This window comes from Rutilus rutilus (assembly GCF_951802725.1).
Source record: "Rutilus rutilus genome assembly, chromosome: 6".
Classification (NCBI taxonomy): domain Eukaryota; kingdom Metazoa; phylum Chordata; class Actinopteri; order Cypriniformes; family Leuciscidae; genus Rutilus; species Rutilus rutilus.
This window is the reverse complement of record NC_140214.1, coordinates 5,756,248-5,778,694: the sequence shown is the minus strand read 5'-3', so window position 1 is coordinate 5,778,694 and position 22,447 is coordinate 5,756,248. Positions and strand designations below refer to the sequence as shown.

The window sequence follows — 22,447 nt, the reverse complement described above, 5'->3', positions numbered from 1 at the left end:
CTAATATCAAAAGTGTTTCTCAGGAATCGCTTACTGCACCTTTAAATTTGACAAAAAGACAAATGTGTAGGAAAGGGCTACACCTCCATGCAAATGCATTTTTTTATTAAAATAGTAAAAGTAGTAACAGTAAAATAAGCTATGCTACAGCCTGCATAGTCAAATTACCTGGATACATTTAAATATTTGCATAAATATATTAAATATTAAAATAGTCAGCTGTAATTTAATCTAATACATATTTCATACAAAACCAAAACATTTAAGAACTGTGTCAGTCTGGAAAAACATACAAATAAACTGTCAGCATATCTAAAAGGGGTACAAAGTTAAAATAAATTAATTACAGTACAATACATATTTTTAAAGCTGTAAACATTGTTCTCAGTGTAACATTGCAACATAACTTGATATTTCTGAAGATTCCCTTTTTGTAAAGTCTAAGTGCTCCAGTTAATATTGTACGCTATTGGTATTCAGCTGTAATGTCTGCAGACGTACAAAAGCATTTAAAAGTATGGGGTCAGTAAGGTAAGATTTTCTTTAAGAGAAATGAATAGGCCATTTTTATTCAGCGAGGATGCATTAAATTGATCAAAAAAGAAGACAGTAAACTGACAGTAAAGAAGACATTTATAATGTTACAAAAGATTTCTTTTTTAAATAAATGCTCTTCTTTTGAACTTTCTTCGAAAAAAATATATCACGGTTTCCACAAAAATATGAAGCGGCAGAACTGTTTTCAACAATAATAATAATAAGAAATGTTTCATGAGCAGCAAATCATATTCATATCAGGATCATGTGACTCTGAAGACTGGAGTAATGATGCTGAAAATTCAGCGTTGACATCACAGTGTTAAATTACATTTGAAAATATATTCAAATAGAAAACAAATTGTAATAATATTTTACAATATTTTCATTATTTTTATTTAAAAAGGACAGGCTTGATGAGCAGGAGAGACTTCTTTAAAAAAAAAAAAAAAAAAATGTTTTACTGACCCCAATCTTTGGAACAGAAGTATACACTTAAACATCAAACCCACAATATTATATCCCACATTAGCATTTAAATACATCGATATGATGATAAGCACTATTATTATCAGTTTCTGTCAATGTACGAAGTGTTCATTTCAAAACAATTCTTAAGTTAAAAACAGCTATAAGTAAGCATGTAAGAAAAACCTGTATCCTTAGAGTCATGGCACATCCTGCCATCAGCAATAATAAATAGCTTATTAATAACTGTAAAAATGAAATGCCTCCAAACTGATAAATATGAATTGTGTTATTATCAGTTTACAGATTACGCCATCTAGCTCATCTAACTTGGAATGAGGATGTAAATAAAAATTCTTAACATTTTATAATCATTCTCACTTGCATACCAAAATCAAATACTGATACAATCAGATTTTTCTCAAATGTTAATCAGCCATCTGCCAAAAAAGGCCTCCCTCAGGAACAGGCCACTTTCATTATCAACTGGTCCTCCACACACTTGCTGTGTCAAAAACTCTAACATCAGGTTGTAGTTTTACAAATCCACAACTCTGGTGTTTTCAACATGACCTTGATGAGTGCTGTACGGGTACCTGTTTCCTCTCATGTGACCGTCTTCCACTCTCCAGAGCTGAGCCGGAAGCTCTTGAAGCATATTGTTCCGCCTGCAACCTCCAGGTGTGTTCACACAGACGTGATGTAGCCGTTGCAGATGTCAGTCTGTGGATGAGCAGTCTCATGCATCATGATCTGAGTAACAGTGACCCGACGCTTTTTACTGGGGCTCAGATGAGTCTGGGTCTGCCACGTCCATAACCTGCGCTTCAACTCTGCCTGTACCTGAAGGAGGAGAGAAAGCATTGCTCACACTTAATGCTCCTCGAGTCTGTAGTCGTCTACAGTTATTGCAGAAATCTGGGCAATCAGAGTTAACAGAGTTCACAGAAAATCGTGTTGTGTAGAAAAAGCCCTATTCGGACCGGACTAGATTTCATGGAGGACTTGAGTCAATACCACGTCCGAATCTGCCATGTCAGTGTTTTTCTCACACAACTTCCAGGGCAAAATACCTGAAATGCAAAGATCCTCTGAGAAATCTAATCCTGTCCGAATGCTAAAGTCGGTGATTGCCGATATTGTATTATAGCCCAGAAACCACACATAGCCTACGTCTCCAAGATGTCTTATAAAGAGCACTTTGTCTGGAAAGCATCTGCTAAACATCTTTAAAAAGTCTGTTTAAACATCCTAAAGACATTTTCTAAATGTCTATACCATACATATTTTTTATCAATATCATGTTGAAGTTTTCCATTATGGGGAATACTTACTTCTCCATTGAGAAAACAATAAAGAAGTGCCACCACAAAGCCCTGAAAAAAAAGAAAAAAAAAAGAAAAGACTTTCAGGAATAAAATCAGACATTTCCGCATTATTGAATCTGTAAAATAATACTTAGCAGATCATCTCTTCATAAAATATGGATTCATCTGTACCTGGAAGGAGCCCAGGCCGAGTTCGATGTAGAACCGGATAATTTCACCCGTGTTTTCCGGCAGAAAGGCAAACACAGTGTAGTGCATCCCAAACAGAGGAATCAGAAACAAGGTGGACTTGGCCAGTCTCCTGTGTGATGATCAAAGATAATTATGTGTCAATATTAATGCCATCACACAAACAATTCAGAGCGCATCTACTAAATGTACAGTATTATGGGTGTAACATCTTTAGCATACTGATAATTTATTTCATTTAAGAACAGTACACATTACAGTATAAACTACATATTTTGTAACATGCATTACAGCAAAGTTTTATTTAGGCTAATTTAAAGAGGCCGTATTATGCTCTTTTTACAAGTCTTGATTTTGTTTTTGGGCTCTGTAGAATAGGTTTTCATTAATTATTTTCCCATATTTGACATTGTTGCAGCACCTCTCTTCTCAGTCTGTCAGTAACGCTCAGTTTAGTTCCTGTCTCTATGAAGCCCCTCCTTCTGAAAAGCGCAGTGTGCTTTGATTGGCCGACTGGACCAGTGTGTTGTGATTGGTCAATTGCTTCGAGTGTGTTTGGGAAGTGTCACTCCCCTTACCATTACCGCGAGTTTCAACACACTACTAACGCAACTGAACCAGGCCTCATCCCTTTATTTTGATATAGAGAATAACCAAAAGTTAGTGTGTTCATAAATGCTGAGGTTGCAAGGTCAAACCCAGTGCCAGTATGAAGTTAAATCGCACATAATCAAATTTGAAAGACGGATCTGAACTTTCAGAAACTCATAAGCCTCCGGATGATGGGCTAAATGCAATTTCTCTTCGTCTTTGCATACACATCGCATTATCAGGAGGTACAGGTATTGAGACACAACGGGGCCTAAAATAGAAACTCACCTTTGCATGAACCGTCAAGCGAAATATTATTCATGCATGAAGCACGACCTGGCAGCGTGTAAAGCCGTATTCTAATGAACAGACATTTTGCAGATATGCATTTCACTCGCATTAACACGTACCATCTGTTTGATTCTAAACTGGTTTCATCTGGAACAGCATACATAATATGTTTACCTTTTAGGGTTTCCATCATGGTATTATTTTATGGATTTAGTTTTAATTTAGTTTTTAATTTTGATTAAATTTTATGAATTAAACAGCTTGTAAACATACATACTAATTCTAGAAAAATTTGAAACAACACATTAAACTATTATGCAATCATGGAAGTCGTTTCTCATTTTAAGCAACCTTTTTGGCATAAAGTATTCTTTAAAACTGAGTCAAGAACCTATAGCACACATATTCTATATACAGTAGAATAAGATCCCTCTATATGTGATTCTCTATATCCCCTTTAATGTGCATTTTAGGCAAACACTTTTTTTTTTTTTTTTTGAAAATGTCAAAATATAATTTTTATTTGACTTGCATAACTCCAGCAAATTCTGTAGTGAAATATTCTCTGCAGTTTAACAACATTATGATTACACTCAATATTTTTTAATGAAAGACAAGAAAACTGTCTGGTAAGTAATTCTGAGTGATATAATGTTATATGCTGTTTGCTGCAAGACTCTAATGAAATGAACAACTATTTGGTTTGACAAAAGCAAATATTTTAAAGAAAGAAAAAAGACTGATTTTTGTTTTTTGTTTTCAATTCACCCACCATTAAAGGGATAGTTCACTTTAAAATGAAAATTCTGTCATCATATACTCACCCTCATGTTGTTTCAAATCTGTATAAATGTCATTCTTCTGCTGAACAGAAAGGAAGATATTTAGAAGAATGTCAGTAACCAGACAGTTTCTGGTCCCATTGACTTCCATAGTATATATTTTTCCTACTATGGAAGTCAATGGGACCAGAAACTGTCTGGTTACTGACATTCTTCTAAATATCTTCCTTTCTGTTCAGCAGAAGAAAGAAATTCTTACAGGTTTGAAACAACATGAGGGTAAGTATATGATGAGAGCATTTTCATTTTAAAGTGGAGTATCCCTTTAACAGGTCTGGCAAAACTTCTTGCACATTATTATTTGACTCACATGAAGTGGCCTGTGTCATTGCCACCAACTCCAGGACTTTTCAATTTCTGAACCAAGATTCGAATCACATTTAGGAAGATGATGATGTTAGCCTGTCAGACAGAGAAAGAGCTACAATAACAGTAGAACAGGTATATATATATATATATATATATATATATATATATATATATATATATATATATATATATATATATATATATATATATATCTGTTTGAATGAATGTTATAAAATTTGAATAAATGTTGTCAATCTCAAAATCTGACATAAAACAATATCATAACTCACAAACAGGGATGCTGTGATCGGTCCTTTAATGATCCACCAGATGTTCATATTATCTGTGTCATCCCAACATCTGCAAACATGAGAAAAGTATTTATTTACCAAAAAGGAGAAAAAAAAAAAGTTTTACTTTTTGATTAAATTTTACAAAGACAAACATTTCTCCAACAAATAATTCACAATCAGACCAGGAAAGTGCATTGAGAAAGTAAATAGGGTCATTTATGTTTAGTTTCATGATCATTTTAAAGTTGAAGATGTGACATACCCTCTGTTATCAAAGAATTGTCTGGTCAACACCCACACAATCAGCACAACTGATGGGACGCCTACAAAAAAAAAAAAAAAAAAAAACAGACAATGCATACTTTCTCCAAATTCACAGAAAAACAACCTGCAGGTTTTTAACATATCATTTGTTTCAGAACAGATTTAACAGATCTCAATAATGTGACACACAGTGTTGGGGAGAACGCGAGTTGTGTAATCAGATACATTTTTCAAGTAACTAGTATTTACTTGATACTGCACTCACACAAAAACAGATTCAGTATTCCTCTAAATAATTAAAAACAGTGAAATGCAAACTCAAAATACTTTATGGGCCCTATTTTAACGATCTGAAACGCAAGTATCAAACGCGAAACGCAAGTAACTTTGTGGGCGGATCTCAGGCGCTGTTGCTATTATACCGGCGGGATAAATGACTCTTGCGCCTGACACAATTCTAAAATGGGTTGATCTGAAGTAGCTTCATTACTCATAGGTGTGGTTTGGACGTAACGTGCAATAAACCAATCAGAGCGTCATCTCACATTCCCATGGCGGGTTGCTATTATAACGGCGGATTCACAGCCGAGGAGACCGACGTTCTCGTCAGGGCCGTAAAAGACAGAGAAGTGACATTGGGGATGGGAGAAACCCACCCAAATTAGCTTCGGTTAAACAGGTGTATAATAATTTGGGTAAATGTGTAAGCTAGATTTATGCCTATTTTTTTCACATCTTCATGGACACCACAATGATTTCCCTCATGCAGAATATTTTTCCTTATAATTATGAATGGTTTGCAAAAATGGCAACTGCTGCGTCTGTGTGTAGATGAGAGAAGCAAAGTGTATGCGAGTTGTGCACACGCTACATTATGCATCTGAACGCGCCACTGACTTTAGTCTCGTTTTTTCCTGGTCTGTGGCGGAATTGTTTTCTGAAACTGCAAAATAGCATCAGGGAACGTTTGCGCCGGAACACGCCTCCTCTTTTCGCTGCACCGCCCCCCAGGAGCGCAAGCTCATTCCCTAATTTACTGACGTGTGTCTGTGGAGGGAAAAGTCCGCTGTGCGTCGGGTGCAAAATAGGAATGATATATGCGTCGGTGTACAAGTCAATTGCGCTGGGCGCAAGATAGGGCCCAAAGTATTTAATCTTTCTTTATTGACCAATGTCTTTGCTGCTGACCTTCAATGATCCTATTCAATTATACTAATATGCAAAAATGACTTTCGATAAACATCACATTTCTTTATTGCTGAAGTAAGAGTGTCGGAGTTTTCCTGTGTCCTATAGTTCTTTAATCCAGAATAGCAGCACAGCTGAAAGGTTTGTTTGAGCTGCACCCTCTACTGTACAGTCGTGAATCTGCATTTCCTTCAGCCTGAGGCTTATTCATTTCACTTTTGGTGCGAAAGGGTAGTCTGGCTATCACCAGACCAAGCTCAGTCTTTTAAGATTGAACATTAGTCTGGGGAGTCTGCTCTGTATTTTCTATTGCACAAGAGGCGTGATCAACGGGCATAGTTCAAATGACTCTGTACGCAATTGGATAGTCCTTCAACCAATCAGACCAATGATCCAGGTGACGTACTTTGCAGCGAAAACTCCAGACAGGAAACGTGTCAACAAACGTGTTGGTTTGTAGCATTGATCAGCGGTTTGCAGAAGCAGCAATGGCATTGATCGATTTTTGCAGGTTGTGCAAAAAAAAAAACATGAAAGTGAGTGGTATTTACACCCACTCGAGCGATTTGTTTGCTAAACTAAAGAAGCCATTGAGCATCGTCGAGAGGTTAAAAGGAATTGGATTGGATTTACATTTGCAAACTTTTACAAACTTTTTTTAAAATTAAAAACAAACAAGCAAGCCCAGCCCAGGTAAGAAAAAGTAACACAAAAGTAATGTAACGCATTACTTTCCATAAAAAGTAACTAACATTAATTAGTTATTTTTTTAGGGAGTAAAGCCGGGTTCCTGAGAACAATTTTATGAATCCTAAAAGATTCCTAGGCCAAAATCTGAAGTCTTTAATCGTTAGTTTGTCATGTTTACCGACAGCTGATTAATGACCATTGTGATCAAATTTTGCCTCCGACAAACTAACCATCAAATTAAAAATAAATTTGTCAAAATTAATGCTAGAATTAACGCATTTATATCCCGCATTTAAATGCAGCTCACGTCACTGAACGTGTCACGGATTGATGATGTAAAACGTCGGACATTCTTCTTGCGTGCGTCTGTTTTTACCGTGTCTTGACTGCCGTACAGTCTGACCTTAATGACAACTGAGAGTGTGTGTGACATGGCCTACAGCTGGGATCATGTTCATACAATCTGACATTACAAATTGTACAGTGGCAACCCGGGTTAACACAATATTATCAAGCATTCCTTTTAAAAGTAACTTTCCCCAACACTGGTGACACAAACTGCTCATTCGTATGCTCATAGTTCCTCTAGTACTCAAATCCTGGCAGACTGCCGGAGATCTGATTACACACAGCCTTTCTCCTGGAAGCCATTTTTCAGGATGTACCAACCCCATCCGATCAGAATGTACCACCAGAAGTACTTCCTCTGCGAGACGAAGGTGAGGGCGAGGAGCATCTGCAGGTACATGCCCTCCACCAGCAGCCAGAAGTAATTACTGAGGATGCAGAACTGGAAGAAGGCTACGGCAGTCTTACACGCTATCTGTGAACAACAACACACACAGGTACAGAATGAGTGCACTGGAACACATCAACCTCATTTAAACATGAGAAGGTTTGCTTTCATAGCAGTGTTAAATACAATTAAAAAACGAATAACTGTTTTTGGTAATTGAAATAAAGCTCATATAAAATATTATTAATAAAAATGTAACTTAAATAAACATAACCCTTGCGTTGTTTGACCTGGATAGTGGATAGTACTTTCTTTTTCTTGAAAATGCTAGAAAAAAGACACTAGACTGGGTCGGCTACTTTTTTATGTTTTTTTATGAGGCAATAAGCTACTCATCCCTTCAAGGGAATCAAGGGATTCTCATCTTGCCATGGTAGTTTTTGATTGGTATTTCTCTTCCGGATAATAGTTTAAAGCGGGGCTCAGTAGTTTCGGGATTTCTTCGCTGTATTCTCGCTTTTTGCTCGCAGGTTTCTCTCTAGAGCTCCCCCCACAGCTTCGGAATAGATATTTGACAACACTGTTGTAAAAACTCGTTGGCGATTCTCAGACACCAGAGGCTAGTAGATCAACGACATCAAAGCAGATGGGATATTCTTTAAAACGTCTTCTTCATTCGGGTTCGAACAGCGTGAGGGAGCGCAATAATGACAGCATTTTAGCAGATTTCTTTTGGCCGTAAAGCAATTGTTTACATCGCGAGACCTGATTTCACGCGATACTTCCTGACGCGGCGGCCGGCGGCCCGCCGGCTCAAAGTTGCAAGTGCGGATTTTCCGCTCACGGGCACCAGGGGGGTGCGAAACGACCACCATTCAACCCGAAATAAGTAATATAACCATTCCAATGACTCCGAAGCTGTTCAGTTAAGGTAAAAAAGTTACTTAGTTCACCTTTAATCCTTCACATTAAAATTACTCATAATGCATATAGCAGATGCTTTATGCACAGTGACTTTTTGAGAGGAAAGTGAACCTGTGAATTCTTTATCGTACAGAGACATTCTCACTCACCGTGGACATTAAACAGTGGTCCTGAGTTTCATCTGAGAACAGAACGGTGTCTTTGATGAAGACTGCACTAGCCCGCAGGATGAAGGAAACAAACAGATTGATGTGTATGTAGTTTCTGGTGCAGTGAAACTTCCTGTAATGAACAGAGCATGATGGGTACTTATAAACATAATTGAATATAATATAATGTTATACTGAATATTTACAGATATTTTCATTCACCCTGATTCCATTTTGTGTATCACAATTGCTTTTGGATATCATAAAGATAATATCTAAGTGTTACCTGAAGCATGTGAATATGGTGACGGCTGTAATGAGTGATATAAGGGATGTTGCGTATCCTGCAGTGTACAGCTGTTTCAATGTTGTTAAGTAAGTTGTCTGAAAAATAAAGGCCAAGTCTAAGAGAAAAGTAATTTACATCAATAGACAAACTGCATCAAGTCAAACTATTCCACCAGATTTATATTTCATTATGTGTCAACAACTAATACCGTAGATTTTGATTAAAACTGTCTAAAGGAAAGCCCTTCCAAATCTTAAAGGCCAAAAATGACTATGTATAATCTGTGTAATTATTGTTTTTTTGTTTTTTTCAGCATGAGGAGGTCGATGACCTGCTTAGTTTTAAAATAATCCTAAAAGAAGAACAGGAAACGAAAGAACAGAAAGCACGTCAAAGCATTGTGCAAAAACAAAACACAGCGACCACTGGTGGTCATCATGGGAAGTTCAAGTACACACACTACATGCACTGGAAGTCACTCATCAGACTGAGTCACTCCACACAGCTAATGTTTTCAGAATTATGGTCATTGCTGTCAATCATGCATGTATTATGGAAATATATTCACCGCAGTCCCCGACTCTGAGTCATCTTCAAATACACAGGCCTCGTCATACGGAGGATATGGGTCACTCCAGCCATGAGCCGTGCAGTTCCTGTATATAAAACCTGCCGAACAGACAGCAAAGAATGATGGTTTAAAGATAACAACACAGCAACATTTGTCCCTGACAGGCTTTGTAAAATTTCACTGAACCTTATTGCTCGAGAAACCCAGTTAAAGGGCCTTTGTCTTGATCACAATAAAGTCATTAAAATCTCTCATACGCATGAGTGCCAAATAAGTCTCAAGTTTGTGAGTTGTTACAGACTCCTGCTGATCAGCCCTCATTTCAGAGAGCAGTAAGCACAATTCCCATTTCATAACACTTCCAAAAATACCTACAGAAGCCTGGAGAATGCTTAGGGGAAAACATGATCACTAGAACTGGGATAAAACCTGTTGCTGAGGCTTTCCTGAGGCAGAACAGGTGTTTTTCAGCCCCCATATGTGCATCACGGCTTCACCTGCTTTACCCTGAGCATCTGAACAGCACTGTGAGTCCGGCCAGCAACTACTTTCAAATAATAAGGTAGAGAATAAAGCTGGAAATGAATAAGAACATGGAATCACAGAGACACATGTTGGGTTTTCATGTTTTATGGGGAGTTTCCATAGACATATTGATTTTTATATAGGCTAAACCTACCCTTAAACACAACCCTCACAGAAAACTTTCTGCATTTTTTAAATACTATTCTGTATGATTTATTTTCCCACAAGGGCAAGGATTTCGGATATTGACTTCTATGTGGAGACATTTTGTCCCAATAATGTAGGGTTTGCCAGGACCACACACACACACACACACATACACACAAACACACACTAACTTTTTGCCACACCCCTTTTCCCTTTCGTGTCTTCTTGAGCTTGAATATTAAAATTGGCAAGGCTTAAACTTTCATGACAATGCAACGCTACCCTATCAACTATCCACAGCGTTCATGTTCTTACAATTTTTCAGTGTTAGAATATATACACAGTATATATACACTCACCTAAAGGATTATTAGGAACACCTGTTCAATTTCTCATTAATGCAATTATCTAATCAACCAATCACATGGCAGTTGCTTCAATGCATTTAGGGGTGTCAGTGGTCCTGGTCAAGACAATCTCCTGAACTCCAAACTGAATGTCAGAATGGGAAAGAAAGGTGATTTAAGCAATTTTGAGCGTGGCATGGTTGTTGGTGCCAGACGGGCCGGTCTGAGTATTTCACAATCTGCTCAGTTACTGGGATTTTCACGCATAACCATTTCTAGGGTTTACAAAGAATGGTGTGAAAAGGGAAAAACATCCAGTATGCGGCAGTCCTGTGGGTGAAAATGCCTTGTTGATGCTAGAGGTCAGAGGAGAATGGGCCGACTGATTCAAGCTGATAGAAGAGCAACTTTGACTGAAATAACCACTCGTTACAACCGAGGTATGCAGCAAAGCATTTGTGAAGCCACATCACGCACAACCTTGAGGCGGATGGGCTACAACAGCAGAAGACCCCACCGGGTACCACTCATCTCCACTACAAATAGGAAAAAGAGGCTACAATTTGCACGAGCTCACCAAAATTGGACAGCTGAAGACTGGAAAAATGTTGCCTGGGCTGATGAGTCTCGATTTCTCGATTTCAGATCTCAACCCAATAGAGCATCTTTGGGATGTGGTGGAACGGGAGCTTCGTGCCCTGGATGTGCATCCCACAAATCTCCATCAACTGCAAGATGCTATCCTATCAATATGGGCCAACATTTCTAAAGAATGCTTTCAGCACCTTGTTGAATCAATGCCACGTAGAATTAAGGCAGTTCTGAAGGCGAAAGGGGGTCAAACACAGTATTAGTATGGTGTTCCTAATAATCCTTTAGGTGAGTGTATACATGTGTGTGTGTGTGTGTGTGTGTGTGTGTGTGTGTGTGTGTGTGTGTGTGTGTGTGTGTGTGTGTGTGTGTGTGTGTGTGTGTGTGTGTGTGTGTGTGTGGCAGACACCATTTCAAAAAGAGGATATAGGCATAGATATAGTACAGATGTACACACACACACCATTTGAAATATATGTGTGTGTGTGTGTGTGTGTGTGTGTGTGTGTGATTGCATGTGTGTACATCTGTACTACATCTATTCCTTCCTCATTTTGAAATATGGTATCTGCCCTGATTAAGATCTGTTGGTAAGTGTCCACTGTCATCTGAACATCCTGATCTGTAAGCACTCCTAGAGGATTTAAAACATTTACAAAACCAGACTAGATTTAATCCTACATTTACGGATTTAGGGGAAAAGTAATCACACAGATGTGATATATACCACCTGATGTTTAATATTTAATGGCAGTAACAGACGTCACATTTCCTTGTTGAAGAGAATTTTGATGGAATTATGGTGACTTTGATGACTATATTGTTTGTTTGTTGTCAGAAGGAGACGATCATATTTCTTATGAAAACACTGACAAGCAGCGAAGGAAACGCTGGCAAGAGTTAAAGATTAATCTTATATAAGGACTAGGTCAAATTGGGCTGGGTAAAATTATCGACTTTCACATTCATCGCAATCATCATTTTAATGTCGATATTGATTTTAAAATCCAAAGATCGATCTTGTTTCCTTCACAGCTTTTCATTGCTGCCACACTGTTGCAGCTGAATCTATCCCACACTGGCAAAGTGTTATATTTTACCAGAGTCTGCAGTCCGAATTAAATTATGATTATGATTATGTTCTATGTAAACAGTTTTGTTTTGTTATGCCTTTCACACAGAATGAAAATGAAAAGAACTGAGCCATGTTCAAATTTTGGCTATTTGTGAAGCACTTTCTTTTTTCGGACAAGCGACAAGAAAAAATAAAAGAACCTCATTTTGATTTAGTAGAGCACTAAATATCTGCCCAACATCTCTGTCATCTTTTATTTCCACTTTTATACATCTTTCTTTATTTCTGTCATCTTATATATCCAGTTATGGCCAACGAAAATTATTCATGTAGTCCCAATGCAAATGGATTAAGTAAATTTCCATTTTAGGAATTTAAATTGATTGCATGCCATGAAATTAAGCTAAAAAAAATTTTCATGAATTGTGCAGCATTAGCAAATTTAAATAACTAAATTTAGCCAGCTGTAAAAATCCATTCTTGAGTCTATATACACAGGTCATCGCAGTTCAAGCTGAATCCTTATATCTCAAGGGCTCTGTGACTTTCTGTCTGCATATTCAACATTTCACAGAATCATAGCCCTGTAACTTTAAAGACTACTGACCCGTATAATATTGCAACCCCTAACTAGAACTGTGACAGCTTTCAGCTATGGTTATTGCACCAGCCTTTAGAAAAAAAAATTATCTGCTGCTGTTTGACAAACATTTCAAACGAAATAAGCCTGAAGCTAACACCAGCTGATGTTGAAGAATGACAGCAATGACAAAGAGCCCAAGAAATGATAGATGGATGGATGGATGAATGGATGGATGGATGGATCAATGGATGGATAGATAGATAGATCTGACCTTGAGTGTTAGATATATGCTGGAAGACTTCCGAACAGGACACGTTAATGAGTTGTCCAGAATTGGCTGTATGCCAGCAGCGGATCCCATCCCAATCCGTCCCACAACCTTAGACACACAGAGGAACTGTTTTCAAAAGCTGCTGACAATACAGTATATGTTAAATTAATTATATCACTCTTCCTTTCCTTGACCAATATTTCCATTGTCAGACGTTTCCAAACTGTATGATTGACACAAAATGATTCAAATGAGCTAGTGATTGATCCATCTACATTAACAGAGCAGCACCAGCTTGCCCAGTCAGCCCATATTATCTTATATACAGGGTTAATTTATATCCAAGTCTAACAACAGTCTTTTATCATGCTAACATGTGCAGGCCAGTGATTGCATTGGATGGACTCTTATTGACTGCTCATCCATCTGCATGTAAAACATTTTTTTCTGTTTGCTGCCTGAAGGCATATATGGACCGTAAGTAAATGCAACTTTTTGACAACTATTAGTGTCCTTAATATGATGTCACTGAATATTCATTAGCTAGACTTGCATCCAGTTTTCAAAGGTCAGAAAGCTTCTGTTCACTAGTCAATATCTGCATGCATTCATGCCATACAAATTCCAGTCTATTAAAACGATGAAAAGCTGGTACAGTCAAATAGAGGAATAAAGAATGTGAAAGGCTGTAGTATAACAGTGTCTCAAGACTTCTGTTGCAAAGTGACCTAGATGTCTATGGCTATTCATAGCAACATTAATTTTTTATACTCAGTTTGGGGGTATCACAATTCTTTGAGGGGAAAAAAACACAAGGTAAAATACATCAAGGGCATGGCTTCCTTGCAAATTAACTCATTAATATGGTTTGTGCAATTGCAAGTCTTTGGACAGATTTCAGACACTTGGCAGATATACATGGTGGCATGGATATTATCTGGAAGATGCTTTCTCAATTTAATGAAGCCAATTTTTTTAGACAATTAAGTGTACAAGGCTGCCATTTTGGGACTTTGTGCGCTATTCACACTGTAGTGGGGAGTCAGAGTCCATATGCAGCATGAGGTCTTCCCAAACTGACCGTCCTTCCATTCCTCATTCAGTCAGTGGAAGCCCCAGTCCTCCAATGACCGAGAATCGGAGAAGGAAGAACATGTCCGCCTCATTTTCCGCCCACTGAGAGGTGGCCAAGCCCATTGCAGCTTCTCCTGGGGCACCGGAGACCACTGCAGCTCTTTTTTAGGAAGCGGAGTGCATTGCAGTTTCCCAGGTGGCAGCCGTCTATTTATCACCTTGCCCTCGCAGACGCAGGTCCGATGGTCCCAAGTCTGATGGTCCTGGAGTACCTGACTCCACTGGTCCCAACTCCGGTGGTCCTAAGTCCGATGGTCCTGGAGGAACTGACTCCGTTGGTCCCAAGTCCAATGGTACTGGAGGACCTGACTCTGGTGGTCCCAAGTCCGATGGTCCTGGAGGAACTGACTCCGTTGGTCCCAAATCCAATGGAACTGGAGGACCTGACTCTGGTGGTCCCAAGTCCGATGGTCCTGGAGGAACTGACTCCGTTGGTCCCAAGTCCGATGGTCCTGGAGGACCTGACTCTGGTGGTCCCAAGTCCGATGGTACTGGAGGACCTGACTCTGGTGGTCCCAAGTCCGATGGTCCTGGAGGTCCTGGTTTTCCCTGTCAGTCCTGCCGTGGCCAAGAGGTTAGTCTTTACCTTTTACGCCATGGTTGTCCTGTGTGCCTGGGCAGCGAACGCCTCTCGGCTTCCTCCATTCCTGTTTGCCAGCCAGAGTCCACTCCAGAGTCCCCTCCAGAGTCCCCTCGAGAGTCCTGCTCTGTCTTGCTTGTTAGATGAGTTCATGATGCTTGATTATGTTTTTTTTTTTTTTAGATCATTGTACCATTGTCAACAAAGGCAAAGTGCATCCCTCCTGGGTTATGTTATGGCCTCATACAATCTTCTAAAGGTCTTATGGCTCATCAGGCTGGAAAACCCTGTTTGTAAGCTTCATTTTTTAAGAAAATACTGCATTTCGCCTTAAAGACATTGACAGCTTTGTCTCCGTATGTTTCTGCTGAGGGGAAGACATGTCCTTTTAAAGTCTGCAGGTCAAAGTCGGTCAGACAGACAGTCTGTGAGTATGGATCAGCAATTTAAAAATGCTGCAGACTGAATAAAAGAGCTTGTCTTGTGACATTAGCCCAAGCACACTTATTTGGAGTTTTTTCCCCAACAAATATTGATATACAAGTTTAATTGGGATTCATTAATTTGCAAATGATGTAATTAATGTGATTAAATTGTAATCATTCCAATTACTGATTATTATTACTATTATTATCTTAAATCCTGAGGTGAAGCTTTTCTGTTCTGCTGAATTTTGTTTGAATTCTAACATGGCATAGCAAATGTTCTATTAACCAGCATGGAGTCCTAATTTGACTTGCATTGGTAGGTAACAATATTGTTGCATTGTACCTTGTTTGATTAAAGCTCAAATAAAGCATATATGAACATGTGCTGCAGAAAAAAATAAAAAATACAATTTCACACAATCTCCTTTACAACTCACACATTGTCAAAATTGTAAGGACACAGATCTCCGGAGGTTTAAGCTGCCACGTAACATAATTATCATATGTCCTGTGGGTTGAACCATCTGTCTGCATTAATCTCATTCAAAAAAGTTCTATTCATAGAACTTACGTCTTCGGAAGGAACGTAATCAGAACTCCAATCGAAACTCATTTCAAATAATTAATAACTCTGCAAGTCACTTCAGAGATTATGCTTGACTGGTCTAAAGAGCTTTCGGGGGGGGCTTTCTTTCGGGAGATTTCCCACAGTGCTTATAGCTGTTTTCCGACTGTCTGTATATTATTTAACAATTAAAGTCCTATTAAAAAAGGACTTCAGTAGTAATCCGCTAAAATGACACTACAGAATTGCTCTGTCTTCAAAAACCCCAGATCTAATGTGGGTAAATTCTGTAGTCCAACCGTTTCCTTCCTTTCCCTCACTATATTCAATTAAAGTAACATAGTTACATTTCTGCATGGTAATTTCATCTTTAGTTAACCTGGCCAAGCTAAGCATGAACACATCAGCTGCTGACACACACACACACACACACACACACACACACACACACACAGAGTGTGCATTTTTTATCAGTATGATAAATATATCACTATAGTGTAAAGTAATGTTTCATCAGTACAACCTTTTTGTTGGGACTGGTTCTTCATTTCTCTCTTCCTATTTTTGTTGCAGATCTCTTGGTCTTGGATAAGCTGGGAGATAATAGCACAATCTGGATGGATAGCGTGCACCTAATGAGAAAAAAAGGCACATTAACGATAGTCTACATATATACAGTAGATTACAAGATGTTTGCAGTAGTAGGTGGCATTGGTTCATAGCTTTTAAAGTAATGCAAAAATGTAAAATGATTTCAAAGAAGTCATGCTTCCCATCTTGCCCAAATTCACACTTGTTTACATTTTCCCCCGAAAAAAAAAAAGACAAAAAAAAAAAGTGTTTTTATTATAATTTGAAGTCAATGCAAAAGAAGCGTACTGGGATAAAAATTAAACAGTTGGTACAGTTTTCCTACTTTGCTAAATATATAGTGGAAAAGAAAGCATACGTTTTTTTCACTTTTCAGAATTCTAGATTCCATGTTATGATGGAAATTCAAATGTTTCCTTTAGCGTTTTTACTACGGATGTCTTTGTAACCATATTTCCATACATTTATTCTGACAGATGCACATAACTCAGCAATTGTTTGCAGAAATCTGAGCAAGACATAAAAAAAAAAAACGAATAGGCAAGTTCAGTACATTCTGAAAGGAATCTATTAAAAGTATTTTTATATAATGGTCATATGGAGAAAATGTATAACATTAAATACTTACAGCTCTCCAAAAAGTCGCGAATAAGCACAGATGTAGAACCGTCATATTAAAGTCACTGTGTGATGACCCAAGAAACACGAAATATCCCTGTAACTCCTCCAGCAGAGTGATCTGCTCAATTCAGACTCGACAGACTGAACTCACACTCAGTCGCTCTCTCTCTTCCACTGAAGCGCGTGTGCGCGTCCTCATCATGGCTCGTGGAGCGCGCACTGGCGGATTGACTTTAAAATGTAACCTAATTTCACAGCTGAATATATAAGCAGCTGTTTGTGAAATGCATCTGGAGAAATGCTGATCTTTTCAGAGATGTGTGGGATTTTGTAGAGGTAAGCTATCCTTCACGCTTTTGTAGACAAACAAATGCTTGCTGCATCAATCTTTAATATGAGAAAACATCTATTTTTAGTTTGTCAAACAGGGGCATATGATTCAGGGAAGAGAAAATGTAGTCTGACAAAATGTGAATAATTGAAAACAACATTGGTAAAAAGACAGTAAGCCAAGGATTTCGCAGGGAAGGCCAGGATTGGTTGGCACAGGGGTTGGTCAGGTCGGCACAGTTTTCATTCATTGTTGAATATCTCTGGTGGAACAGGCAGTAAGATTACACAATAGGTGCAAATGAAAGCTAAGGTTCATAAACAGATGTAACAAGATGTTTGTACTTTGAAGGTCTATGAATTGTCACTCCTTTAGTGCAGTGGGGGAAGTTGTAATTATCTGATTGGTCAGTTTGAATGTCTCACAATTGGGTTTTAGTCAAATGGTCAGGAAAGGATAAAACAAGATTGTAACTGATGCTCTGTCTTTTTATTCTCTGGCTCTCTGATTCTCTGGGTCCCTTTCTTGGGGCTCTCTCTCTTTACCTCCTCTTACTCTCTACTCTTTCTCTCTCTACACATACACTCTCTCTCTCTCTCTCAGGTAACATTTTACATGCTGGGTAAGATTAATGGTATAAGTTATCATCATCTCATACATCTATTTTGTAACTATTTTAAGTGTAACCGTAACCATTATTTTGTCATTAAACCTTTTCAATTACAAAAAATGTGCTAAATAGCTTTGATTTGGTATTGACTTTGAAGTGTTACCTATTGCAATACAATATTGTCACTCTCTATAGCAACACTCTCCCACATATTAAGCTATTGTAACTGCACTTTCTGTCGTTGGTATAAGTGGCAGTGGGTGGAATAGACAAGAAATGGACAGTTTTCTACCATCTTGCTAATAACCTTTCTTTAGTCATTCGGCAGACTTGCAGCTTGAACCACTGCAGGAATTCCAATCTTACACAGACATAGAAATGTCAAGAAATGGTTACAAAACAACTAAAATTATGTTGTACTAAAATTACATTTGTTATTATCCCTATAACAAATGCTTGGCAAATGGGGTTGCTTATACAGTAATTACAGAGAGAAAGCATAACAATACAATGTTTAACACACCAAACTAATAATATTTAACCCACATTTTTACTTTTGTGGTTAAGTATTTTTATTTTATTGCGATAAAGTATTTTTTTGTGATTTAGTAATTTGCTCTCTTTTAGAAATATTAAAAAAATCACTATGGTAGACTCCTCCAATTGCCTTTTATTACATCATCCAAATACTTAAATTATTTCTCTATCTCTTTCATTGAGGAGGTTGATTTTTGATTTTATATGGAAAAAATGGCCATCACATTGATAGGTTTCGTTATCCAGATTATCCAGATCCACTATCCAGTTTATGCAACCTGTCACAGATGGTTTTACTCCACTCTAAAAAGCGACATTGTCCAGATCAATCTGACAGAATGTGGCAATTCTTCTTAAGAACACTTAATTTCCCTTCCATTGATCTATGTTTGAGACACTCTTGAAGTAAGATGAGAAAGCTCAAACCTAAACAACATATCATTTGTAACATCCTCCATCCATCCAGACTGTAAAGGGTTGCAGGAAGGCTCCACACAGAAAGGCCTTCCTGGCTCAGTCATCTCGAACCATGAAGCCCATGAACAACAGCATTATTGATACACACCAGGATGGCCGAGTGGTTAAGGCGTTGGACTTAAGATCCAATGGACAAATGTCCTCGTGGGTTCAAACCCCACTCCTGGTAGACGCTAGTTTAGGCTGTTCAAAACTAGAGTTTTAGAAAGGTTATTCTCAGACATGATTTAATCCAGGTTGTGAATAAAAGTGGCTTGTCAAAGGAAAACCAAATTCTTCTACTCCACTCCAAAAAGCCACTTTACTTTGTCTGAATCGGTTGTACATACGGTTTAAACTTGCATATGTATATATAATGCATTTGTAATGTTGTAGGAACATCACACAGTTTAATCCACTTCAAAAAGCCACTTTGACCAGATATGGAGATCTCAGATCCTAGTTAAGAACACTTTATTGTTCATTATTTCCACTTCCATTGATCTATGTTTGACCACTGTTTGTAGACCAGGATGGCCGAGTGGTTAAGGCGTTGGACTTAAGATCCAATGGACAAATGTCCTCGTGGGTTCGAACCCCACTCCTGGTAGTAGCTTTAGTGGAAAAGCTCTTCAAAACTAGAGTTTGTGAAAGGTTATTCTCAGACATGTTTCAATCCAGACTGTGAATAAAAGTGGCTTGTCAAAGGAAAACCAAATTCTTCTACTCCACTCCAAAAAGCCACTTTACTTTGTCTGAATCGGTTGTACATACGGTTTAAACTTGCATATGTATATATAATGCATTTGTAATGTTGTAGGAACATCACACAGTTTAATCCACTCCAAAAAGCCACTTTGACCAGATATGGAGATCTCAGATCCTAGTTAAGAACACTTTATTGTTCATTATTTCCACTTCCATTGATCTATGTTTGACCACTGTTTGTAGACCAGGATGGCCGAGTGGTTAAGGCGTTGGACTTAAGATCCAATGGACAAATGTCCTCGTGGGTTCGAACCCCACTCCTGGTAGTAGCTTTAGTGGAAAAGCTCTTCAAAACTAGAGTTTGTGAAAGGTTATTCTCAGACATGATTCAATCCAGACTGTGAATAAAAGTGGCTTGTCAAAGGAAAACCAAATTCTTCTACTCCACTCCAAAAAGCCACTTTACTTTGTCTGGATTGGTCAGCTAATGTGGTGATCCTAGTTAAGGACACTTTATGATTAATTGTTTTCCTTTCCATTTTTCTGTGTTTAAAAGACAACCATATCAAATGCTGTTTGAGACCAGGGTGGCCAAGTGGTTAAGGCGTAAATGGACAAAAGGTCACATGGGTTCAAATCCCACTCCTGCTGGAAGTTTACTGTGCTCAAACCTGGGGTTGTACATAATGGTTTAGACTTGATTTAATCCATATTCTGAAAGGCAGTAGTGTTTAATGCATATGTAATGTTGTAGGAACATCATACAGTTAAAGCCACTTTGACCAGATCAATCTGATCAGATATGGAGATCTCAGATCCTAGTTAAAAACACTTTATAGTTAATTATTTTCCCTTCCATTGATCTATGTTTGAATACTCTTTGTAGACCAGGATGGCCGAGTGGTTAAGGCGTTGGACTTAAGATCCAATGGACAAATGTCCTCGTGGGTTCGAACCCCACTCCTGGTAGAAGCTTTAGTGGAAAAGCTCTTCAAAACTAGAGTTTGTGAAAGGTTATTCTCAGATTCAATCCAGAATGTGAATAAAAGTGGCTTGTCACAGTTCACAATGGAAATTTGGTATAGTGTAGCAAGACAATTAAAATTTAATAAAGAAAGACAAATATTAAGATGGGTAGCTCATGACAAAGACTTCAAGCCAGGAACGCATGACTCAAAATTCAAATATTGGATCAACAGAGGGATTACACCCTTGTGTAATTTAATTAATAATGGGGAAATAAGAAGTTTTCAATTTCTGAAAGACAAATTTAGTCTAGATAATTGAGACTTCTTCCGATACCTGCAACTAAGAGAATACTATAATAAAGAAATTAAGGACAGAAATGAACCTAATGCGGTTTTAGAGACTTTGTATGGTGCATATCAACAGAAAATGCGCAAAATCGTTTCAAAGCTGTACACTAGCTTAATGTCCTGTCAGAAAAACACAACTCTATATGTCAAAGAAAAGTGGGAAAAAGAAGCAGTTGCCACGATCTCAAATGAAGAATGGTATTAAATCTGTGAGATGTCACAGACATCTACAAATTCACAAAAATGGAGAGAATTCAATTGGAAAAATTTCATTCGATTCTTTATCACGCCATCTATTAAAGGTAAACAACTGTCCACCCAACAAATGTGTTGGAGGCAATGTGGCACTGTGGATGCTAACCACACGCATGTTTTCTGGGACTGCATTGAGATAAAACCTTTCTGGACTTCTGTCCACCTTACTTTTTGCAAAGTCCTGAAGTATTCTGTACCATTAGCTTTTACAACAATGTATCTGAGCCTCTTGTCCAATGTAAAGAAAGATGATCAATATTTGGTTAAGATATTATTGTCGGCAGGGAGGAAAGCGATAACAAGAAGATGGCTCAAACCTGAGCCACCCAGCCACACTCAGTGGATGGACATTGTGCAGGAAATATTCACCATGGAAAGAACGACCTTTATTCTAAGATTGAAAGAAGCTGAATTTAAAGAAAAATGGGACAAATGGATAGCATATAAAATAGCATTAGAAACTGTGTAATCTGTATGTTTTATTTTATTTTTTATCACGACATCCGGTTGCTGTCTTATGTTTAATTGTTCATTTTATTTTATTTTTGCATTTTGTAAACATACTCAAAACTGAGATCACCATGTTATGTGTCTTATCTGCCTAAAACAATAAAGATAAGAGTGAGAAAAAAAAAAAGTAACTTGTCAAAGGAACACCAAATGCTTTTACTAAACTCCAAAAAGCCACTTTATACTTTGTCTGGATCGGTCAGCTAATGTGGTGATCCTAGTTAAGGACACTTTATGATTAATTGTTTTCCTTTCCATTTTTCTGTGTTTGAAGGACAACCATATTAGATGCTGTTTGAGACCAGGATGGCCGAGTGGTTAAGGCGTTGGACTTAAGATCCAATGGACAAATGTCCTCGTGGGTTCGAACCCCACTCCTGGTAGTAGCTTTAGTGGAAAAGCTCTTCAAAACTAGAGTTTGTGAAAGGTTATTCTCAGACATGATTCAATATGAATAAAAGTGGCTTGTCAAAGGAAAACCAAATTCTTCTACTCCACTCCAAAAAGCCACTTTACTTTGTCTGGATCGGTCAGCTAATGTGGTGATCCTAGTTAAGGACACTTTATGATTAATTGTTTTCCTTTCCATTTTTCTGTGTTTGAAAGA

At 38.0% G+C, this 22,447-nt stretch overlaps 1 protein-coding gene across 1 annotated transcript; it reads right to left on the bottom strand.

Annotated features, from left to right (window-relative positions):
• Nucleotides 1-254: 254 nt before the first annotated feature.
• Nucleotides 255-17,221, bottom strand: ghrhra (growth hormone releasing hormone receptor a). The gene is made up of 13 exons (XM_084411960.1): nt 17,125-17,221; nt 16,429-16,537; nt 13,199-13,306; nt 9,657-9,757; nt 9,086-9,183; nt 8,800-8,932; nt 7,660-7,813; nt 5,111-5,171; nt 4,846-4,915; nt 4,557-4,648; nt 2,505-2,634; nt 2,340-2,381; nt 255-1,848 (listed from the first exon to the last, which is right to left on the bottom strand). The coding sequence occupies exons 1-13, from the start codon at nt 17,167-17,169 to the stop codon at nt 1,693-1,695; spliced, it is 1,299 nt and encodes a 432-aa protein (XP_084268086.1). The 5' UTR covers nt 17,170-17,221; the 3' UTR covers nt 255-1,692.
• Nucleotides 17,222-22,447: the final 5,226 nt, after the last annotated feature.